Source organism: Eucyclogobius newberryi, unplaced genomic scaffold, assembly GCF_026437365.1.
Source record: "Eucyclogobius newberryi isolate DKJ021-1_F unplaced genomic scaffold, fEucNew1.0.hap1 SCAF_2, whole genome shotgun sequence".
Classification (NCBI taxonomy): domain Eukaryota; kingdom Metazoa; phylum Chordata; class Actinopteri; order Gobiiformes; family Gobiidae; genus Eucyclogobius; species Eucyclogobius newberryi.
This window is the reverse complement of record NW_027315834.1, coordinates 39,355,506-39,375,644: the sequence shown is the minus strand read 5'-3', so window position 1 is coordinate 39,375,644 and position 20,139 is coordinate 39,355,506. Positions and strand designations below refer to the sequence as shown.

Sequence of the window (20,139 nt, the reverse complement as noted above, 5' to 3'; positions counted from 1 at the left end):
GAACATTATTACTGTATAGAGGGCCAAAAACACAAAGTGGGCGGAGCCCACTCAAAATTAACGAAAGTACCCGTCAGTGACCAGGGACCCACACCATGAGGTAGGAAAGCGCGAGCGCTTTCCGAAAATGTATAGTTTATGATATTTGAAAAATGGGAAACATTGTTTTCGCATCGGAATATTTTTCTTTCTTCTTCTTCTTCTTCTTCTTCTTCTTCTTCTCGGGACCAACCCCCCTATTTTTCACCCAGTGAACATTGACGAAAAGTCACAAAAATGTTCACACCTCTAAAAATCGTGCCTCTCTACATTCTGGCTATTTCCCTTTTCTAAAATAAAAAAAATTGGCGCGTCAGCGCCCCCAAATGTACCAAAAATGCATTGAGAGATGGGAAATGACCCAAAAAAAATCTGATCGTAGAATCATGAAATTTGCACAGAGGTAGATGGTGACAAGAGAAGTAAAAAATATTATTTCGGCAACGCCGTCCGCCCAACCAAATGTCGGCCATATTGCTTCAAAAATGGCTAAACATGACTTCGGAGTTTTTCCAAACGTCGTACTTTTACGAACTCCTCCCAGGGCGTTGGCCCTAAAAAGCTGAAATTTGGTGAAAATGCTACTGAGGAGTGGGACATCAAAAGTTATCCAAATTACATTGATACCTCTCACGGTCTCTGTGCGGCGAAGCCGCAAACTGTAGCTAGAATTTCAGAAATCTCCCATATTTAAAATTTCTGCCGTTTGCGCAGATAAAGTCCGAATTGCGTCAAATTAGAATCAGTTGTTAAACTCTTTGCCCTAAACCTACTTGAAGTGAAATAAATTCATTTGGCGCCACAGCGCCCCCTACAGATTTTATATGGAGGTTAAATGTTTAGTTTTGCGAAATTATATGAAATTTGACACACAACTCAATTTTGGCATCCCCATCAAAAAAGTCAATGAGACCCATGTCATAATTGTTATGGCGTTGCCGTAACGATGACCGAAACCTTTCATGTTATTCCAATGGGGAAATCGCCAGAACATGTTTACACTTTAGACTTTCACAAACTCCTCCCAGGGCGTTAGACATATTAACCTGAAATTTGGTGAGACTCATCTTCAGGACCATCAAAAGTTATCCACATTTTCATTCAAAGAGTCACGGTGTCTGTGCGGCAAAGCTGCACATTTTGCCAAGAATTCAAAATAAAATAGCTTTTTGATGGTAAAACAAAGGGGAGAAGATGTGACAGCGTCACAGATTCAGCAGTAGGCGTAATAAAAGGACAATTGGGGCGCGTTAGCGCCCCCTCCTCTTGCGGCGTGGCGGCGGCGTGGCGAGGGCCGATCATTGCCGCTTGCGGCTATATTTGTTATTGTTTCTGTAAATGCTATGGTGTCTAGCATAGGGGTAGGCAATATTGACAACACCTCAATATTTTCTCTATAGTATGTCAATAGTATCTAGATGACAATATCCAGACGATGTTATGTCAATCCAACAGAAATGTGATTAAAAAAACAACGTATTAGTTGATGTTTAAGTATTAGACATCTAGTTCTGTTATATGTAAATACGTTATGGCGAGTAGATAGTGTCCAATAAATCCCTAGCGCACAGCTATCACAACTAGTTTGGAAAAGGGAGTGATGTGTAAAGACAAAAGGGCACAGAGTTTTCATGACTGGGACTTGATGTCCACAAATGGCCGCTCGCACGCTGACTCATGTTCTCAATCAAGCGTGCGGTGCCATCACTCTTTCCTGACAGCTGTCCGAAAAATGAGCCAGTGCTCGGCTGCCTACTTGTTCAGTCTCCACGTCATATTTCTTTCATATCCTGATTAATATTTGAGTAGAGCAGAGGCGGTCGTACCTTTGAGCGAAGCTGTTCTCCTTCTTGCGACAGTGAAGGGTGACGATCCGGTGGCCTTCGCTTCGGACATCCTGGCTCACCGTCCACAGAACCGGGTTACTGGCTCTTGCCCCCAAAAACGCCACGCCATCTTTAAGTCGCACTCTAAAAGAAAAAGAGAGAGAAAGAATCATCAGAAAAGGTCAAAACAAAACCACTGGGTTAGAAGCAGCTCGGCAGGGTCGTACATTTAGTGTCACTGTGTCAGGGGCAATTTCAGCTGCTTCTCCGGCGCACAAAGCCCAGCAAAACAAATCAAATTAGATGGTGCTTTAAACCGTCTCTTTCAAAAGGTCAGGAAACAAAAGCTTCAAACATCAGTCTCAGGACGCACTGGACTCAAAGTAATACTCTGGAAATTGGCACACAAAAAACCCATTTACTAATTGTTTTTATGTGAATTAAGAGGAGATGAATTAGGATGAAACAGACTGAGCCGACTCACAGCACCGAGGATTTACATTTTCTTTTTAAATGGCTGTCACAATTACAAAAACCTGATTATGCTTATTTGAATTTGGCGTGATCACTTAGCATAATCACTTAAAGGGTTTCTCTTCAACCATATCAATTATTTATTGTGTTACAGAGATGAACAATACCATTTGGGGTCCTTTGTTTTCCATTTCCATTTTGTGCATGAGCAAATGTGTCTTCTGGTGTCAGGAAAGGTTTTGTCTTATGCCTAACCATAATCTTCAGTACTCTCAGCTTGAAGCTTTGGCCTGCAGCGATAGCACATAAATACCCTCAACACAACTGACAACTGTCTTTCTCACAAATATTTTTTATATATTTGAGCAGAAACAGCTGCAGCACCGACTCAAACCTGTATCTTTACACCAGCAGGACACCATTTGCATGTCAAGTGGGATTCAAGGATTGTTGCAGTAGTGAAAGAGTGCGTTTGACATAATAAAGTAAATTCAGTATGATTGTTGTATTCCTTAAAAACAAATCACAAAAAATAATACTTGCAATTTTGAGAGCATGAAGAGAAGACAATTATTACCCGCTGTGCAAAAATGCCATTACTTGTGTTTGGTTGGTTGTTGCCAAGTCATTTCAAGTTTGTGTAGAAAGATCCAAGCATATTTGAATAAAAATGCACATTTGTGGTTTTCAATTCACCAATGAACTAAAAATAAATCAGATCAAAGTCACCCAGTTTCATTAGTAATATAATTCCACATTGTGCCACATTGATGTTCTACTAGATCCTTCTCGTTCGTACGTGCCAGACTGTACGCCAGCCCGCTGCCCTCTCCATTCCACTTGGTCACAGCCGGTGTAGAGCGGTTCAATCACAGCAAAAGCATGACCCCTTTCTCCGCCGCCTCTATCTGACACGCTGCTGTTGTCCTACTGCTCCGTCGTATGAAATTGCTATGAAGTACATCCAACGCTTTCTGGAGTATCTTTTTTACAACATGACAAATTGTTCTTGTTCAAAGCCACTGGCACGAGCAGCGGATTTTGAAGAAAGAAGGCGGGGAAAAGTAAGTGAAGCTGTAAGGTACGTTTCTATACTGTAAGGTTTTTTTCAGTGGATATGACTAATTGGAGAAACGTGTATTGCAGCATTGCGATATACATTTAGAAGATACATGTACAAGATGAAGAAGACCCACGGTTGGATAATGACAAATCAGACTGCGGCTCTCTGAAGCGGACATTTACTACATCTGCCATGATCAATCGCTGGCGTTTGATCTTGTACCATTCGCAGGGACAGCAATAATATGTGTTGGTGGCTCTGACTGCATACACAATAACTGGGAGGAGATGAGTGACTTCTACTTTACAGACCACACCTCAACCTTGGTAAAATAACAGAGGGAGTAATAAAAGGAGGCAATCATTATTAGTCAGTGCGCGCCTACGTATCAGTATCAGACACTACTTTCTTTGGTTTGTGACAACATTTGGATTTTGTCTGAAAAGAAAATCTAATGAGCAGTTTCAGTGTTGAATACTTTTTTTCTTAGGATATAATAAGAATTGCTGGTGTATTTTCTAAGGAGAAAACTGTTAAAATGCTACCACTACAAATACAAATATCAGCATTTTAGCCTCTAACAATGCTTTAAAGTAGACGGGTAATACTTTTTCAGGTACTCAATATTGAAATATAACACAAGCACAAAACAAGCAGCGGATATTAATTTACCTGTTTTTATATTGTCAAATGTAATGTTACAATGACTTAACAGTCTTAATTTGTCAAATAATCACTACTAAGTACAGGGATGTGAGGGTAAGAGGAATTTTAGCACAAAAGGCTTGACAGGACATTGCAGGATTACTCAAACATGCATGAATCAATCTAAATATAAAACTTGGCCCATGAGGGTTACTTGCAGATTGCCTGTTACACCAACTCGAGTCCACTGTGTCTGACGAACAGCAACCCTAACCCTAATGACTGGACACCACACCAGACTGCTGCGGTGTCTGGCAAAGATATACTTCTTGTGGATTCTTTCTGAAGACCCATGAACGCAGAGCTTGGTGGTCAGTGTAACAGGGCGTATTGATTTTAAAGCACTTTCTAAGTCTCGCAGATCCCATCTGTACCCGGGCTGCAGTCAGTGTAAACCAGGTGAAACTCAGAGTGAGAATATGTGGGAACATGTTAAAACAAGGTTAAAGGCTCATTGAAGATGATTTTGAATAATATATATCCATTAATGTTTGCACCTGCGTACGATTTTGTTCCTTTTTAGATCATTTTATCGACCTTCCTCTGAATAATTTAAGTGGAACAAGGTACTCGTAATAGAGCTTCCACAGCAGCTTTCGTGTGAAAATACAGTGTCAGACCAAAAAGTGTTTAGCAATATAATCACATACAGTTCCAAAAAAAGAGGGTTTGCCAGTGTAGTTCTCTTCTTTGGGTCGATGTTGGCAAATGGTTTTCCACCCAGAGACAGCAGGTGGAGACGAAGGACACTTCAAGCGACCCACAAATACATATTTAAGGCAAGGCAAGGCAAGTTTATTTGTAGAGCACATTTCATACACAAGGCAATTCAAAGTGCTTCACAGCAGGAAAAATGCATTCAAATCACAAAGAAATTACAGAAACAGAAATACAATAAAATTAACTAAATTAAAAATTATCAATCCAACTGATTTTCTAAACTAATAAAATCACAAACAAAAGAGAAGAGTGCAAAGAAAAAATCCTTTCAGTCGTATGCGCAGCTAAACAAAACTCTTTTTAGCTTAGATTTGAACATTGTCAGAGTAGAAGCCTGTCTCACATCTTCAGGAAGACTGTTCCAGATTTTAGCTGCATAAAACTGAAACGCAGATTCCCCATGTTTTGTCCTGACTCTGGGCACCAGCAGGAGGCCGGTCCCTGAGGTCCTCAGAGTCCGAGATGGTTCATATGACACTAACATATCCAAGATGTACTTTGGTGCTAGGCCATGGAGAGACTTGTACACAAGCAGAGCTGCTTTAAAGTCTATTCTCTGAGCCACAGGGAGCCAGTGCAGAGACCTGAGAACAGGACTAATGTGATCATACTTCCTGGTTCTGGTCAGGACCCGAGCAGCAGCGTTCTGGATGTACTGCAGCTGTTTTACAACTCGTTTGGAGAGACCAGTGAGCAGGCCGTATTTAACCATCACAGGCACTTTTGATTAAGTAACTATGCTCTTTTAAAAATGATAGGTTTCATGGTTGAACATCCCTCCACGTTACAGTGTATTTGTTAGCATCATGTTGCAAACTAGCACAGTGCAAATTTTCCATGTGTGGGGTAGACACAAGTGCTCATTGTAAAACACAAAAAGTATGCCTCTCAAAGGAAGATAAAATAAAGTAAAATATTTAATTGAAAATGAGTTTTGGACCCAATTATGTTTCTTATCTGTCCCATTCGCCCCCAAGTATATGGACACGACAAGTGCCAGTGGATTATGCAAGACTATGATTACCTGTCATCCCTGACAGACAACACAGTTAAAAAAGTTCACCTACTTCACTACAGCTTCAAAGACTCAAATGTATTGTTTCTGTTAAACAAAAACATGATCCATTTCAAAAGTAAATTGTCTTTCTTTATTTCCAAACAGTTGTACTGCAACATTTAAAATAGTATTTGCTTTTAATAAACAAAGCTGCAATTTGTGTCATGTCATTAATTGTGTCAGTCTTGAGTTAAAAAGGCAGCTGAACATGCACAGAATACTTATCAGGAAACAGGCAACTACTCTTTTATATATTTCTCAAAGCGACCTTGTCACACATGTTTTTGTCTTGACCTTGCTTTATTTTAACTCGCCCTCTCTCTGTAGATTGTGCCCGTAAAAATGCATGAAATGAAGACAAGGGAAATGGAATATAATCTGTGAGGCTGAGATGATGAAGGAAACTTGAAAGGTCAATAAGACAAGCACATTGGACAAAGGAGCTATAGCAAATGAAATGTGCAGCATAAAAGTGGTTCAAGAATTATTCCAACAAGTCAAGGCCAATCAAGAATACGGGACAGTTGCAGCAAGACTTTGTACAAAACTGAAAAACTGAAGTTTAGAAGCTTGACTTTTTCAAATCCTCAGGGATCTTTTGTCAGAGCAGATGAGTCCACGTTCCAGCCATCACATTCTAAATGGTTAAATTAATTTTGAACAAGTTGCATTCAAAGTCAAAACATGCCAATCTAATACAATGGTGAATAGTTGTGGGGCTCTCTAATAAAGGCAGATGCACTGTAAGGCAAATATGTGAGTGGTTTGCACTGTTCCCAATAAGATGCGCGAAATTGCGAAAGGTCTCAGCGCACAGACAATCTGCTCTGCGCACAAAATAAAAATCCAACCTGAATTGAAAAACTAAACACAATGTACAATATATACAATATACAATGTGATTCAGTGAGTGACAGACAAGGACTGGGCTGCTATACAGGGATTTTCCCGGTGGGCTGATGTGTAAATGGGCCGTTGTGGGCTGAGATGTGGAGAGAGGTGAGCAGCGGGGCACGGGATTGCCCACAGGTCAAATGCTGCAGGATCAGGCGGATTTGCGTGGCAGTGCGCGCGGTGTATGCATGACCACTTGCAGGTGGAGACGAGAGGAGAGCTCTGCGTCAGGTGGATGTTTTATCACAGGACATTTGGACCATGTGAGTAGAACAATGCTGGTCTGTGAAGGAGCTTTTCAATGTCATACCAGCAGCGGCTACGTACATTTTTTTGAGTCTAAAAACAACATAATTTAGTCAGAAATATCTTATATTCTTATTAGTGTAAATGTGTAAAATTATATATATATATATATATATATACAATAAATAGATATAGATGTATACTTTGTTTGCGCACCACATGGTCAGCCTGCGTCACTTTTCTACATACCCGTGGGGCGGTTTGAATAGCGCCCCAGAGCCTCATAGAAAAGCAATGGGGATTTTTAGCCAATCAAATCACAATCAAAAGTGACTATGTCACTATGGTTTTCTGCATAGGAAAATAGCGACTTTGGGGCGCTCCAGAAAGCTCCTTTTGAACATAGAAGTTACACCACGGAGCTACACTTTTTACACTAGAGACAGAGGCATGTGCGCGCGCCTACGCGGAAGTGCCACACGCCGTGTTTCCCGTGTTTACGTCTTAAAACTGCATCTACAGAGTCTGTGACAAAAGGTACGTCCAAAACGACTCAGAATGAGCTGCTCGACTGTTTGCCGGCTTCATTCGTGTTGAGCTGAGACATGTGTCTGTCAAACCCCGTGCTCCGTTACCATGACAACAAACACACAGTTTTTTTTGTTTATTACAGTACTTGCATAAGGCTAACGCTAAGCATTAAGTATCGCTTAACTTATATTGATAAAAATATGCCTTTGTTATTAGAAAACCCATGAAAGAAAGTTATAAATGACAACTTTCCAACAGCAATAATGTCTGTGATGATTAAATATAAAAATGTAAATGTTACACATGTAGTTCAGCGTAACTAATACCACTTAGAAGCTGTTTTATGAAACACCAACTATTGTTTGAGTTTTTATTTCCTCTTAATGTAGTAATTGCTACTCTGCACTATAAGTGACAGTATCACTGAGATTTTAGATTTGCTCCTTTCATTTGTGTAAAAGTGTAAAATTTAATTTTATGTCAAATGTATTTTCTCACAAATGGATTCTGCCTCTAAGTCATTGTATTATCATTAACAAAAGTGGAAATAATGTGTGTTTACATAATTAATTCAGTTGTAAATGTGTATTTATCAGATCAGCGTCTTTGGGTCACTGAAAAGCGCTATATAAATAAAAGTTATTATTATTATTATTATTAGGCCCGAGCGCCACAAGCTGGCGAGAGGCCTATTAATCTCGTAAGGCCGTGCGAAGCACAGCTGCGAAAGTGCGCACGTAGTGCGCACGAAATCGAGCGCGAAGCGCTCGCCCACTTCCAAACACTCACTAACGCACTCCTTCACTCACGCACGCCCCGTGCATACTAATTAATAGTAGGAAAGTGGAACATTACCGTTGTAAACGGGCGAAGCCCGTGCAAAAGTGCGCACTAAACGAGCACTTTAAATTGGGATGACGACCGCGAAGCGGTCGTCATCCCCATATAAAGCACTCATTTGCCCTAAGTAGCTCACGAATACGTTCCCCATCTCTTGCATGTTCCATGCATATAAGCATGTAATGCAAAAATTGAACATTATTACTGTATAGAGGGCCAAAAACACAAAGTGGGCGGAGCCCACTCAAAATTAACGAAAGTACCCGTCAGTGACCAGGGACCCACACCATGAGGTAGGAAAGCGCGAGCGCTCTCCGAAAATGTATAGTTTATGATATTTGAAAAATGGGAAACATTGTTTTCGCATCGGAATATTCTTCTTCTTCTTCTTCTTCTTCTTCTTCTTCTCGGGACCAACCCCCCTATTTTTCACCCAGTGAACATTGACGAAAAGTCACAAAAATGTTCACACCTCTAAAAATCGTGCCTCTCTACATTCTGGCTATTACCCTTTTCTAAAATAAAAAAAATTGGCGCGTCAGCGCCCCCAAATGTACCAAAAATGCATTGAGAGATGGGAAATGACCCAAAAAAAATCTGATCGTAGAATCATGAAATTTGGCGCAGAGGTAGATGGTGACAAGAGAAGTAAAAAATATTATTACGGCAACGCCGTCCGCCCAACCAAATGTCGGCCATATTGCTTCAAAAATGGCTAAACATGATTTTGGAGTTTTTCCAAACGTCGTACTTTTACGAACTCCTCCCAGGCCGTTGGCCCTAAAAAGCTGAAATTTGGTGAAAATGCTACTGAGGAGTGGGACATCAAAAGTTATCCAAATTACATTGATACCTCTCACGGTCTCTGTGCGGCGAAGCCGCAAACTGTAGCTAGAATTTCAGAAATCTCCCATATTTAAAATTTCTGCCGTTTGCGCAGATAAAGTCCGAATTGCGTTAAATTAGAATCAGTTGTTAAACTCTTTGCCCTAAACCCACTTGAAGTGAAATAAATTCATTTGGCGCCACAGCGCCCCCTACAGATTTTATATGGAGGTTAAATGTTTAGTTTTGCGAAATTATATGAAATTTGACACACAACTCAATTTTAGCATCCCCATCAAAAAAGTCAATGAGAGCCATGTCATAATTGTTATGGCGTTGCCGTAACGATGACCGAAACCTTCCATGTTATTCCAATGGGGAAATCGCCAGAACATGTTTACACTTTATACTTTCACAAACTCCTCTTAGGGCGTTAGCCCTATTAACCTGAAATTTGGTGAGACTCATCTTCAGGGGTGGACCATCAAAAGTGATCCACATTTTTATTCAAAGAGTCACGGTGTCTGTGCGGCAAAGCCGCACATTGTGCCAAAAATTCAAAATAAAATTGCTTTTTGATGGTAAAACAAAGGGGAGAAGATGTGACAGCGTCACAGATTCAGCAGTAGGCGCAATAAAAGAACAATTGGGGCGCGTTAGCGCCCCCTCCTCTTGCGGCGTGGCGGCGGCGTGGCGAGGGCCGATCATTGCCGCTTGCGGCTATATTTATTATTATTATTATATAAAATATGTATCCATACAGTCAATGTTAAAAAATTCTATTTTGGACCTTTAAAAAAAAAAAAACACGGTCACGTCAAATAGCCCCTCCGATCATTTGTACCACCAGCCGCCACTGTGTGATACATTTCTCCCTCTGAACAGTTTTAGATGAATTAGTTCAATTTAATTTATTTAAAAACGTCTTGTGAAGGTCTCTAGTCCAGAGCTGTCTAAACATGGAACATTCACGGACTCATCTCGCTGCAGTAATATCGGACCGGGCCATAGCCCTCAAATACTAGGCTTATTGAAGCTATGTTAAAGTTTGTTTAAAGCAGTGGTTCTCAAACAGAGAGGAGACTATAGGCCACAGGACATTGGGCTCCTCAGGTGAAATGAGGCTGTTTGATGTTTAAGGTGCACTATGTAAGTTGTTTAGTCCCTCACCTGATTTTCTCATACAATTGTTCTTGCTTTGTCTTTAAGGTTCCACAGTATGATATAAACTCATCTATCTTTCATTTATCCAGCTAAATGAGTTTCTATTGCCTCAAAAGTACTTGGTTACATGTTGTACCCAGTCCGCTTCTGCTACACAAGTCTTTGGTCTTTTTCATTGTAGGTGGATTAAAGCACTGAATTAAAACTAATCAAACAGAAATAAATGCTGTAGTTTGATTCTTTTAACGAAGCATGTCACTGATGTGATACTGGCGTGACCACAGCACACACGTCTGATGTTGCTCACAGTGGTCCAAGGGGCTGCTCAGGGAGTTTGTGTATTTGCAGACACATGAACAATTAGGGGGAACATTGGTGGTTTGTGTCCAGAGCATTTATAGTGCGTGTATGCATATGCATACTCATAAACTCGATTTCAATTATGGGTCAAAAAAATCTGAAATAAAAACTGACCCACTATATATGACCACTCAACTACCATGACTAATACCATTAGTTTATCATTGAGTATTCAATAGTATTGGAAGGAAGTAGGAGGGCTAGCTTGTCAGGCAAAGAAAAAATAGCTTGACCTAAACCTCGACCATAAAAGATTCACTTGCATCTCTATAACCTCAAAACTCCAGATGTTAGTCACAACATGTGTTAGTCACAACACATAACCACATTCAAAGCTGAATATCTAAGCTGAATGGGTTAGTTTGATGATTCATTTGTAGATACGGGCTTCCTGATGAGAACCATCTTATTTTGCACTAGAGGTCCTGGGACTCCGCTGTCTAGACAGCTCTTATAACTTCGACAGGTAAACACGAAGCTGAAACAATGTGTCAGAGAGGCATGCACTATACATCAGATTTAATTAATAACTGATGAACCAAGAGTGTGACAAGACATAAAGCAATGGGAGGAGACAATCTGTTATCTGTTAAACTAAACAGCTGTTTTATTGAGCAGTTGCTCCATTCAAGAAAACACAGCAGGACACAACATTTGATGAGAAAAGCAACACACTTCATCCCAATGTCCATAGAGATTTAGAATGAAGAAATACAATATCAACAATGTGCTATGAAGAGTTGAATAGGGACCTTTGTGGAGACTTAAGAGGCTGAAGAGGCTGAAGATGCAAACATGGCAGTGCAAGAAGAAAAAAGGTAAAGGCCATTAAATAGGTGAAAGGCAATAGTCTTCCTGGTCTGGGGCTGTAACATGAAAATGCTGTTTTGAGCAATATAATGGCAATTTTTATAATTAATTAGTAATGAAAAGTCTCGTTTAGATCATGAAAATAAGATAAATAGCAATGTTTGTACACTTGTAATAAATAGAAGTTTGTATTTACCATGTCTCTATGCCAATAAGTCTGAAGAGGTCAAAGGGGACATGAGGCTTTCCCAGGTTTTAGCCCCTGCAGATAGATGCAGTGTTTACTCACAGAAACACATTCAATGGGTAAGGATCTGGCAATTGTCTTTGAGTGGGAGGGAAATAGAATCAAATAACATCCATAAGACTGACCTTAGATAGAGAATCAACTCTCTACGATCAACCCTTTTCATACTGACCTTTACTAGTAAACCCTTGCGCTACCCTCAAAGATAGGTTATATATATTTAAAAAAAAATTTACAATTTATTTTTTAAATATAAAACAACAAAAACAAATATAAAACAAACAAACAAACCAACCCACGAAAACAACAAACAAACACAGACGCCTGTGGGATATGAAAGAGGGATTTGAAGTATTTTCCTTCCTGTTCATAAGTTGTGCAGGAGAGTACATCATTTAAATGTGCTCTGAAACGCCGTACTTCAGAAAAACCCTAAGAGTTTATTGATAATAACATAAAATTGATAGGCAGAGCATGTCTCAGGAACAATTGTGATGAACAGGAGAGGTGCTCAGTAAAACATGTTATGGCCTTCATGAGTACATTAGCAAGGCAACACACACATATATATATATATATATATATATATATATATATATATATATATATATATATATATATATATATATATATCTCAAGGCCTCCTCTCTGAGGCCTTGGTATTTCTCTAGTTTCTCATGGTCCTTTTTACGGATGTTACCATCTCATGGTACTGCAATGTACACCACCACGGCTTTCTGGGGATCATATCATTTCCTGGATTTTGGTGCATTGTAGATGTAATAGAATGGCATCCCATCACCCCACAGTCCCTAAATTTCCTTGCTCAGCCCCTGCTCTAGCCGTCACCCGAAGCCCTTCTCCTGCTCTTCTGCAGAACAGATCAAGACTCTATAAACACTACAGGCTGCAAACTATTGATGATTTCTGTTGCATTTATGAAAACAAGATTTAGACATTTGTAAGAGGTTGAACCACTCTGGCTTTGCGCGAGCCGCGGTGTCAGCTCCACGGAGCCGTGCCAGCTCAACACATCATTTCATTAGTTGCTTTCACTGTTTCTAATTGAATAGCCTAATTTTCATCATCTAAAGACCATTTTGCTCCTTGTGGATAAAAAAAAAGTATGTGGAGATTAAATCGCTCCCAGCTTTGCCCCTGATTTGTCTGCGTCTGTTTAAAATGTGACTTGTGCAATGGAGCTACCTGTGTGCATCTCCAACTCACTTGGATAGGGAGAGAGAGAGAGATATGAAACTTGAGCCCTAGAGTTAGTTTAAATGACAACTAAAGACAAAGCAGGTGTCTACTATGCTCCATGTTAAATTGTAAAAGGTACAGTGCAGCTGCTGCACAAATAGCCTATTCTCTCATTCAATCCAAACTGCCTGGTCAGGCTCATGGTGCCCCCCGGAGCGCCTGATGCCCTACGGGTTATGTGCGTAATGGGAGCGGCGGCACTGGGCTGACCCACTCGTCTGCTGCTCTCTCGCATTTAGAGCTGAGCAACGTGTTGGCGCTGGGCGTTTTTCTGTTGCTCAAAACATGTGTGTCACGCATATTGTGCATACATTTCTCCAAATGTCTCGCGCCCCCCTTGGCACGGTTTTGCGCCCCCCCCTAACCCTAACCCCCACTTTGAGAAGCATTATTATAACGTCATTGGTTGTTACACAACCTGATGGAGCTGGGCTCTGCAGAGATCAGGTATTGCCTTACGCCTCCAATAATGATACTGACTCATGTTTAATGCAAAACTAGAGAAACCCATTGCAAATGACATAAAGAGCCAAAATGGTCAGTAGTCTTTACATCAGTCAGTTTTCATTATCTGCAGCAGCCCCAGAAATGGATCAACAACCACAGTTGACTAACTCAACACAGCAATATGGCAGGAGAAGTCTTAACTGCCTATTAGTCATGATCAGCTCACCTGAATGAATAGGCTTCTGAACATTTTTCACATTCCTTCTCTCTCAAAATAATAATTAAAGGGAGGAGATATATTCCATTATGTGGACTTGTACAAATAAATCACGCGCTGGAGGTGTCCACCCCTGTCTGTATCCAATATGACAGTGAGAGAGGGAAGGCCGCGGGACACAGCTCACCTTTACTGGAGATAAATGAAAGAGAGAACAAATGCTGTGACATCAACCACCACAAAGCCCGCCTCTTTGGGTTTGCCACATCACAGAGCGACTCAGGCAGAGGCAGGTGAGGATGGCTTATAGTCAGCTTGTAATACAGATGAGGCAGCCGCACATTCATACATAACCCACGCCACGCTCAGAGACATCATTAGCCAACTCTATTGAAACGCTTCAAAGCAGCCACAGAAACAGTCTCTTAGATGACAAATTGGTCTCATGGTAAGTCAAATAAATCAGAAACGCAGAATGAGTCCATGTCGAGCAGATTTTGGGATTAATCAGGAAAGAGGAATCTTAGACTAATTTAATTTACAGACGACAGGTGAAATTGGACAAATTATCTTACACTAATTAAGTTGGGTTTTACTGTTGAGTGTAAAATGTACTCACATTATTCAAATGCGTACAATGGGGAGGGAAGAGAGTAAAAGTTGAGAACGCTGGTGATTAGTTTTGTCATAGTGTCACTTAAATTTCAAACTAAGGATAACTAAGGAAAATGTCTCAATACTTGACACCTCTATACCAAACTGATGGACAATATACTGTCATTTTAAACACAAATTACCAGTAACAGTATTCTCATTACTATGTGGTCTTAGTTCTGATATGGATGAAGATCATTCCCAAAAGGTTGTCCAGTTCTGTGATTTGCTTTCTGTATCGTAATTGTTAATAATAATAATAATAATAAATCATCAGACCTACAGTATATTCTTTGGACATTCCAAAAAGAGCACCAAATAAACGACGAACAGACATCAAACAATAGTATTAATTCAATAAGAGTGTTCATTTCTTAAGCAGATTGGAGGCAGCAGCACAACCAGTGGAATGTTTAGTTCAATTCAGCTCTATATTAGTTTTAGAATCCATTTTTTTGGGTATTGTTTTTTTATCCAAGGCACCACAGGCCCACAGTTTAGACGGCCCTCGTGCAATCTACAGATCTGATGACCCTCAGACGTCCAGAACGGCTCCCCCCTCCCGTCGCAACATGAAAAAGTGTTTTTTAGTGTGTGTTTGTTTTATGTTTGTTTTATGTTTAGAAAATAAATTGTAAAAAAAAGAAAGATATTTTTAACCCACGCACTCTCTTTGTGGGCAGCACAAGGGTTAAAAAGTCAAAACAAAAACTGCTTGTAAATCGGATTCTAATTCAAACGGATGAGGCCGGCGACAGGTGAATCAGACTCGTAGCTGTTCAGCCGAAGCCGAGCTGCAGTGGATTTCACTCAGCGTCAATTACCAGGGGAGCAGCTGTTTGTAGTCTGTGGACAGGGCCAGATGCAGAGATAAAGACAGAGCTAATTCAATTAATGCATTTGGAGCTGTTGCAGCCATTATCAGAGCTGGTTAAAAGTGCTGGTGCGTGGCGACACTGTAACACTTACATTGTGTTTCTATATTATTCAGTCTGCTCTGGGGGGAACGCTGTATCAAGCAGTGTGCATAGCCCACAAAGATGGATTCACTTTTACATTTTATTCAAGAAAACAGAATTGTCTGACAGGCCAACTGCTGTCAGGTGGTAATTTGTACACAGCATTAAGCTTTAGCGCAGTGTTGGTTTAAAGGTAGAAAAGTGGCTAATCATGCTCCAAAATATGTAAGTACTGGCATGTTCTTTAGAGGCTTTTTGTTCAACTCGGCATTGGTATTTCATGTTTTCAAACTTAAAATAGTGATAAATATAAAAAAAAAAATATGAAAATGTTTGTAAAACACTACAGCAAAGTCCCAGTCCCTAGCGACCGGAGACTTCCCAGTTTCTGATCAATTATGTAAATCGTAACAAAGTGAGTTCTGAGTGCAACTAAAGGTAAAGTGCATCCAGAAAGTATTCACTTTTTTCAAAACGTTGTTATGTTACTGCCTTATGCCAAAAATGATTTTATTCATTAAATGCCTCAAAATCCTACAAACAATACCCTATAATGACAACTTGAAAGAAGTTTTTTTTTTTTTTGCAAATGTAATTAAAAAAATAAAAAAATAAAAAGAAAAGTGTTCACAGCGTTTGTCATGACACTGAAAATTGAGCTCACCTGGAGTCCACCGGTGGTAAATTCAGTTGATTGGACATGATTTGAAGAGCACACACCAGTCAATATAAGGTCCCACAGTTTACAGTGTAAGAGCACAAACCAAGCCACAAAGGCCAAGGAAGTATCTATAGACCACAGAGACAGGATTGTATCAAGGCACAGATCTGGAGAAGGGGACAGAAGCATGTCTGCAGCATTGAAGGTTCCTCTGAGCACAGTGGGCTCCATCATCTGTAAATGGAAAAGGTTTGGAACCACCAGGACTCTTCCTAGAGCTTCAAGGCCAAACTGAGCAATCGGGGGAGAAGGGCCTTAGTCAGGGAGGTAACCAAGAACCTGATGGTCCCTCTGACATCTCCAGTGTTTCTGTGGAGAGAGGAGAAGAACAAGCATCTCTACAGCACTCCACCAAACAGGCCTGTGTGGTAGAGAGGCCAAACAGAAGCCACTCCTCAGTAAAAGGCACGTGACAGCCCACCTGGAGTTTGTAAAAAGCCCCCTGAAGGACTCGCAGACCATGAGAAACAAAAATCTCAGGTCTGATGAAACAAAGAGAACATTTTGGCTTAAATAGCAGGCGTCATGTCTGGAGGAACAGTTCATCACCTGGACAGTATCATCCCTACAGTGAAGCATGGTGGAGGCAGCATCATGCTGTGTGGATGTTTTTCAGTGGTAAGAACTGGGAGACTAGTCAGGATCAACAATTAGACATCTTTGATGAAAACCTGCTCCTGCTCTGGACCTCAGACTAAGGCGAAGGTTCATTTTTGTCAATCCTCCTTTTAGTCTGGCCTAATGCACAAAAACCTCTGCTTTTACCAAATATTATTTGTTAATGTAAATTCCATTCAGAGGGACATTTTATAGCCCTTCAGCACAGGTTTAAAAGAGTCAATTGCACCTGACAGCCTCCACTGCCTCGTCATTCCATTCTTTCCTGATCAATATTTGTGCTATGCAAACCTTAAAGGGAACAGATGCACTTTGGAGCCATGAGACGTGTGTATCTATCGAAGAACAGAGATGATCAAAGGAAGTGCTACTTTAAGTGCAATTTAGTCATTTCCAGCTGGAGTGGATTGTATTGAGTGCTACTTAATTGAGGAGATGCTGACGGTCACCAAAATCAAGACATATTTACAACCTGCACCATGCCAGATACTGCTGTGGCCAAAAAAGCAGAGCATTTGCTTTTCACAAGAGGATACAGGAAGGGCTGAGATCAATTTGAGATATGGCTTAAGTTTAACTACAAGGGTATTTAAAGGCCACCAACACCAATTTTAGTTTGTTACATTTTCAAACCAAAAGGTGATTCGTTTGATCCCTACAGACTATGTGTGGCAGTATGGTCTGCGGGCAGACTATGCCACTTGAAGCTCTTCCGATTGGCTAATCACTATGGCCGTTGACCAATAAAAAGTGCATCAGTTTTGTCATTCATCCTCTGACCTACGCACTTCCTGGGTCCTTGGGTGTTGCTCCACGTACCTCCGCTCTCCAGGTAGCTTTTGTCCTTTCGTTAATAAGATCTGATCACGTAGTTTTACTCATAGTTTCTGTGGTTCAGTGCCGTGGCCTGTCGCCTGGCGCCGCTTTGATTAACGCTCCGATGTGATCTCTGTTGACTCGGGATTGTTGGGGTCTCGCTGTCATAGCCCCACAACGCGCGGTCCCGGGCAGCTAATGTGGTACGTCCTGAGCTTGATATGTCGGTGGCCTGGTGTTCAGGTTAGCGTTAACCAGATCTCTTCCCAGATGTAACCTAAACTCTCTGGAGTGGCGGTGTGCGCTGGAGCCGTTGCCTTGCCCTGCCCTCTGTTGTTATGGACGTGTGTTTGTCCAGGACCACTGAACTCCTCCTAAAAGACCATACATCCACGCATAACGAAGTGTGATACGAACTGTGATTACCTCGACTGAATGAGCTTGTGTTGTAAAACTATTTATTAAATGAATAGCCTGTTAAATAAATGACATGTCATGAAACTGGAATCTGCCTCTGTGTAATCAAGAACGAACCTGTGTGTCCTTTTAGTTCGTTTTCCGTGTTTAAGCCCGGTGGTGTTGTTGGTTATTTTCTTTTCTTAATTCAATTTAATGTAAAGTATTTAAACATTAATAGTACCACCCCCATCATGCCACATACGCATACTCTGTGTCTTTGCCATGTTAGTGTTGCAGTGTAACAATGTCGAAGTTGTCAAAATAAAATGGTTCAAAACTGGAAAAGATGATGACATCATGTTTGTGGCGTCAGTGCAAGAGGCTACTTGTCAGGTTGCTGTTCTAAAAGCTCAAATTATGAGAATCCAACATGATGAATATTGCTGATGTTGCTTTCTACTTTACAAAAGCCATCCGAAATTGTGAAAATAGCGCTGACAATGCTGACACATGTATCAGTACCATGCTGTTTGATTAATTTCTGCTGTGGATAAGAGTAGTGTTGTCGTTTTCATTGGGGCATCCGTTTGATTACTTTTGCAGTCCCTTGCTTGCAGCAGATCTTTACTGAAATCAGCAAGTATGTGGTGAGTGTGAGAAATAATTGTTGCAAAATGTAATTTTGTCTGTGGTCTGCACACTGTGTGTCCCATCTAAAAATTGCAGACAATTTCAAAATCGTACCTTGTAATTGAGAGCAAACAATAAAATATGTCATGCTGCATTGGCATTTGGTGTTTGTCGTTTTTACATTAAAGCCTAATGCTGCCCTAATGGGCATGACATAATGTTGTTCTGAATTTCTATCTTTGAAATTATTAATATAGAGTAGAGACCATATTTGCAATCCAACAAAAATTTGCTAAAATGCCTCAATATTAAGTATTGCATAAAAGTGTATAGACTATAGACATTAAAGTGCAAACATATTACTTTATACCCTTTCATTACCTAATTACACTGCAAGTTTCTTCATTTTTTTTTCTTTAATTAGTAACCTTTTTATGACTACATATCCAAAAAACAACTTTGATATTGCTAATAGTTTAAAATATCTAACGTCACTAGTGTTTTAGTGTCTATTTATTTTGTCAAACACAGATAGTAGTGCACTGCATATAGTCCTAATACCTGGAAAGGTCAGTCACTTAAGGGAAAGCTCCATAACACTGAAATATGAAGCTCTATCCTGCAGCAAGATGCACTTGAAACCAGATAAAGTAATATCAGAGTTTACCTAATAGTTCTAATGAGCCAAATCTCAAATATGAGCCAGTCAGAGCTCCACCACACGAGCACATCCATGACAGATCAGGGACTATCGCACGCGCAGGAGGCTGAGGAGGAATGAAGGCAATGCACAGGGGCCCCGAGCTGCTCTGATGAGGGCCAGGGTTTCTTACACAGTCCCTCTCAAATACTTGTAGGCGATGGGAAAATTAATTGTCTGCAGCAAAGAACTAAAGAGAGCACTTCTGGCACACACAATTGAACAGAAGGATCACGTTTTTTCTCCATTATTAAAATCTTTGCCTATAAGAACTTTGAAATAAACCAGAACGTTACTGTTTATACTTTTGATTTTTCTTTTAAAATGATTTGGTAGTAGTCTGTATGTGAAAGGACAGCAGCGTGAACGAGTGAGTGAGCGAGACATACAGCAAATTATCACAGTCAGGAATCAAACGCTGCGTCACATACGTCCCCCATGGCCACAGTACAGTTTTAATATTCGCAAACAAAGTTTCTGCTGATAAATTGTTGAAATTTAGCAACCAATTTCCAACTCAAACACCTTTTTTCATTATTATATTTTTGATGTTCCACAGACACCATTCTTTTTTCATTCTCCATACATAAATAATTATTCAAAATGCATAATCAAGTCGAATCAGTGAATATCAGGAGTTTGTGAATGATACAGTTGCATTTCTAATCAAAGAGGATGGAAGGTTATGACAGCTTTTATGTGTAACTTAATTGCCTACAAAAAATATACCCCAAAAATATTCAATTTGATCAGGCTAAAAAAAAAATAAAAAAAAGAACTCTGTACCAAATAATACATTTTGAAGTGTAAATCTATAGTACGGCGGCGGAGGGGCAGGGGCTAGAAGCACGCAGAAGTTGTGTACATGAAAGAAAACCAACAAGATGATGACACTGAGAGGCGTGACGGTGCAACTC

The 20,139-nt window shown here is 40.3% G+C and overlaps 1 protein-coding gene across 1 annotated transcript in view; it reads right to left on the bottom strand.

Moving 5' to 3' along the window:
• Positions 1 to 20,139, bottom strand: part of LOC140368302 (transmembrane protein 132C) — a 179,322-nt gene that overhangs the window by 80,709 nt on the left and 78,474 nt on the right. Inside the window, exon 4 of the mRNA XM_072455279.1 lies at positions 1,866 to 2,009. Within this exon, the coding sequence (XP_072311380.1) occupies positions 1,866 to 2,009 (144 nt within the window). The remainder of the gene's footprint in view (positions 1 to 1,865; positions 2,010 to 20,139) is intronic.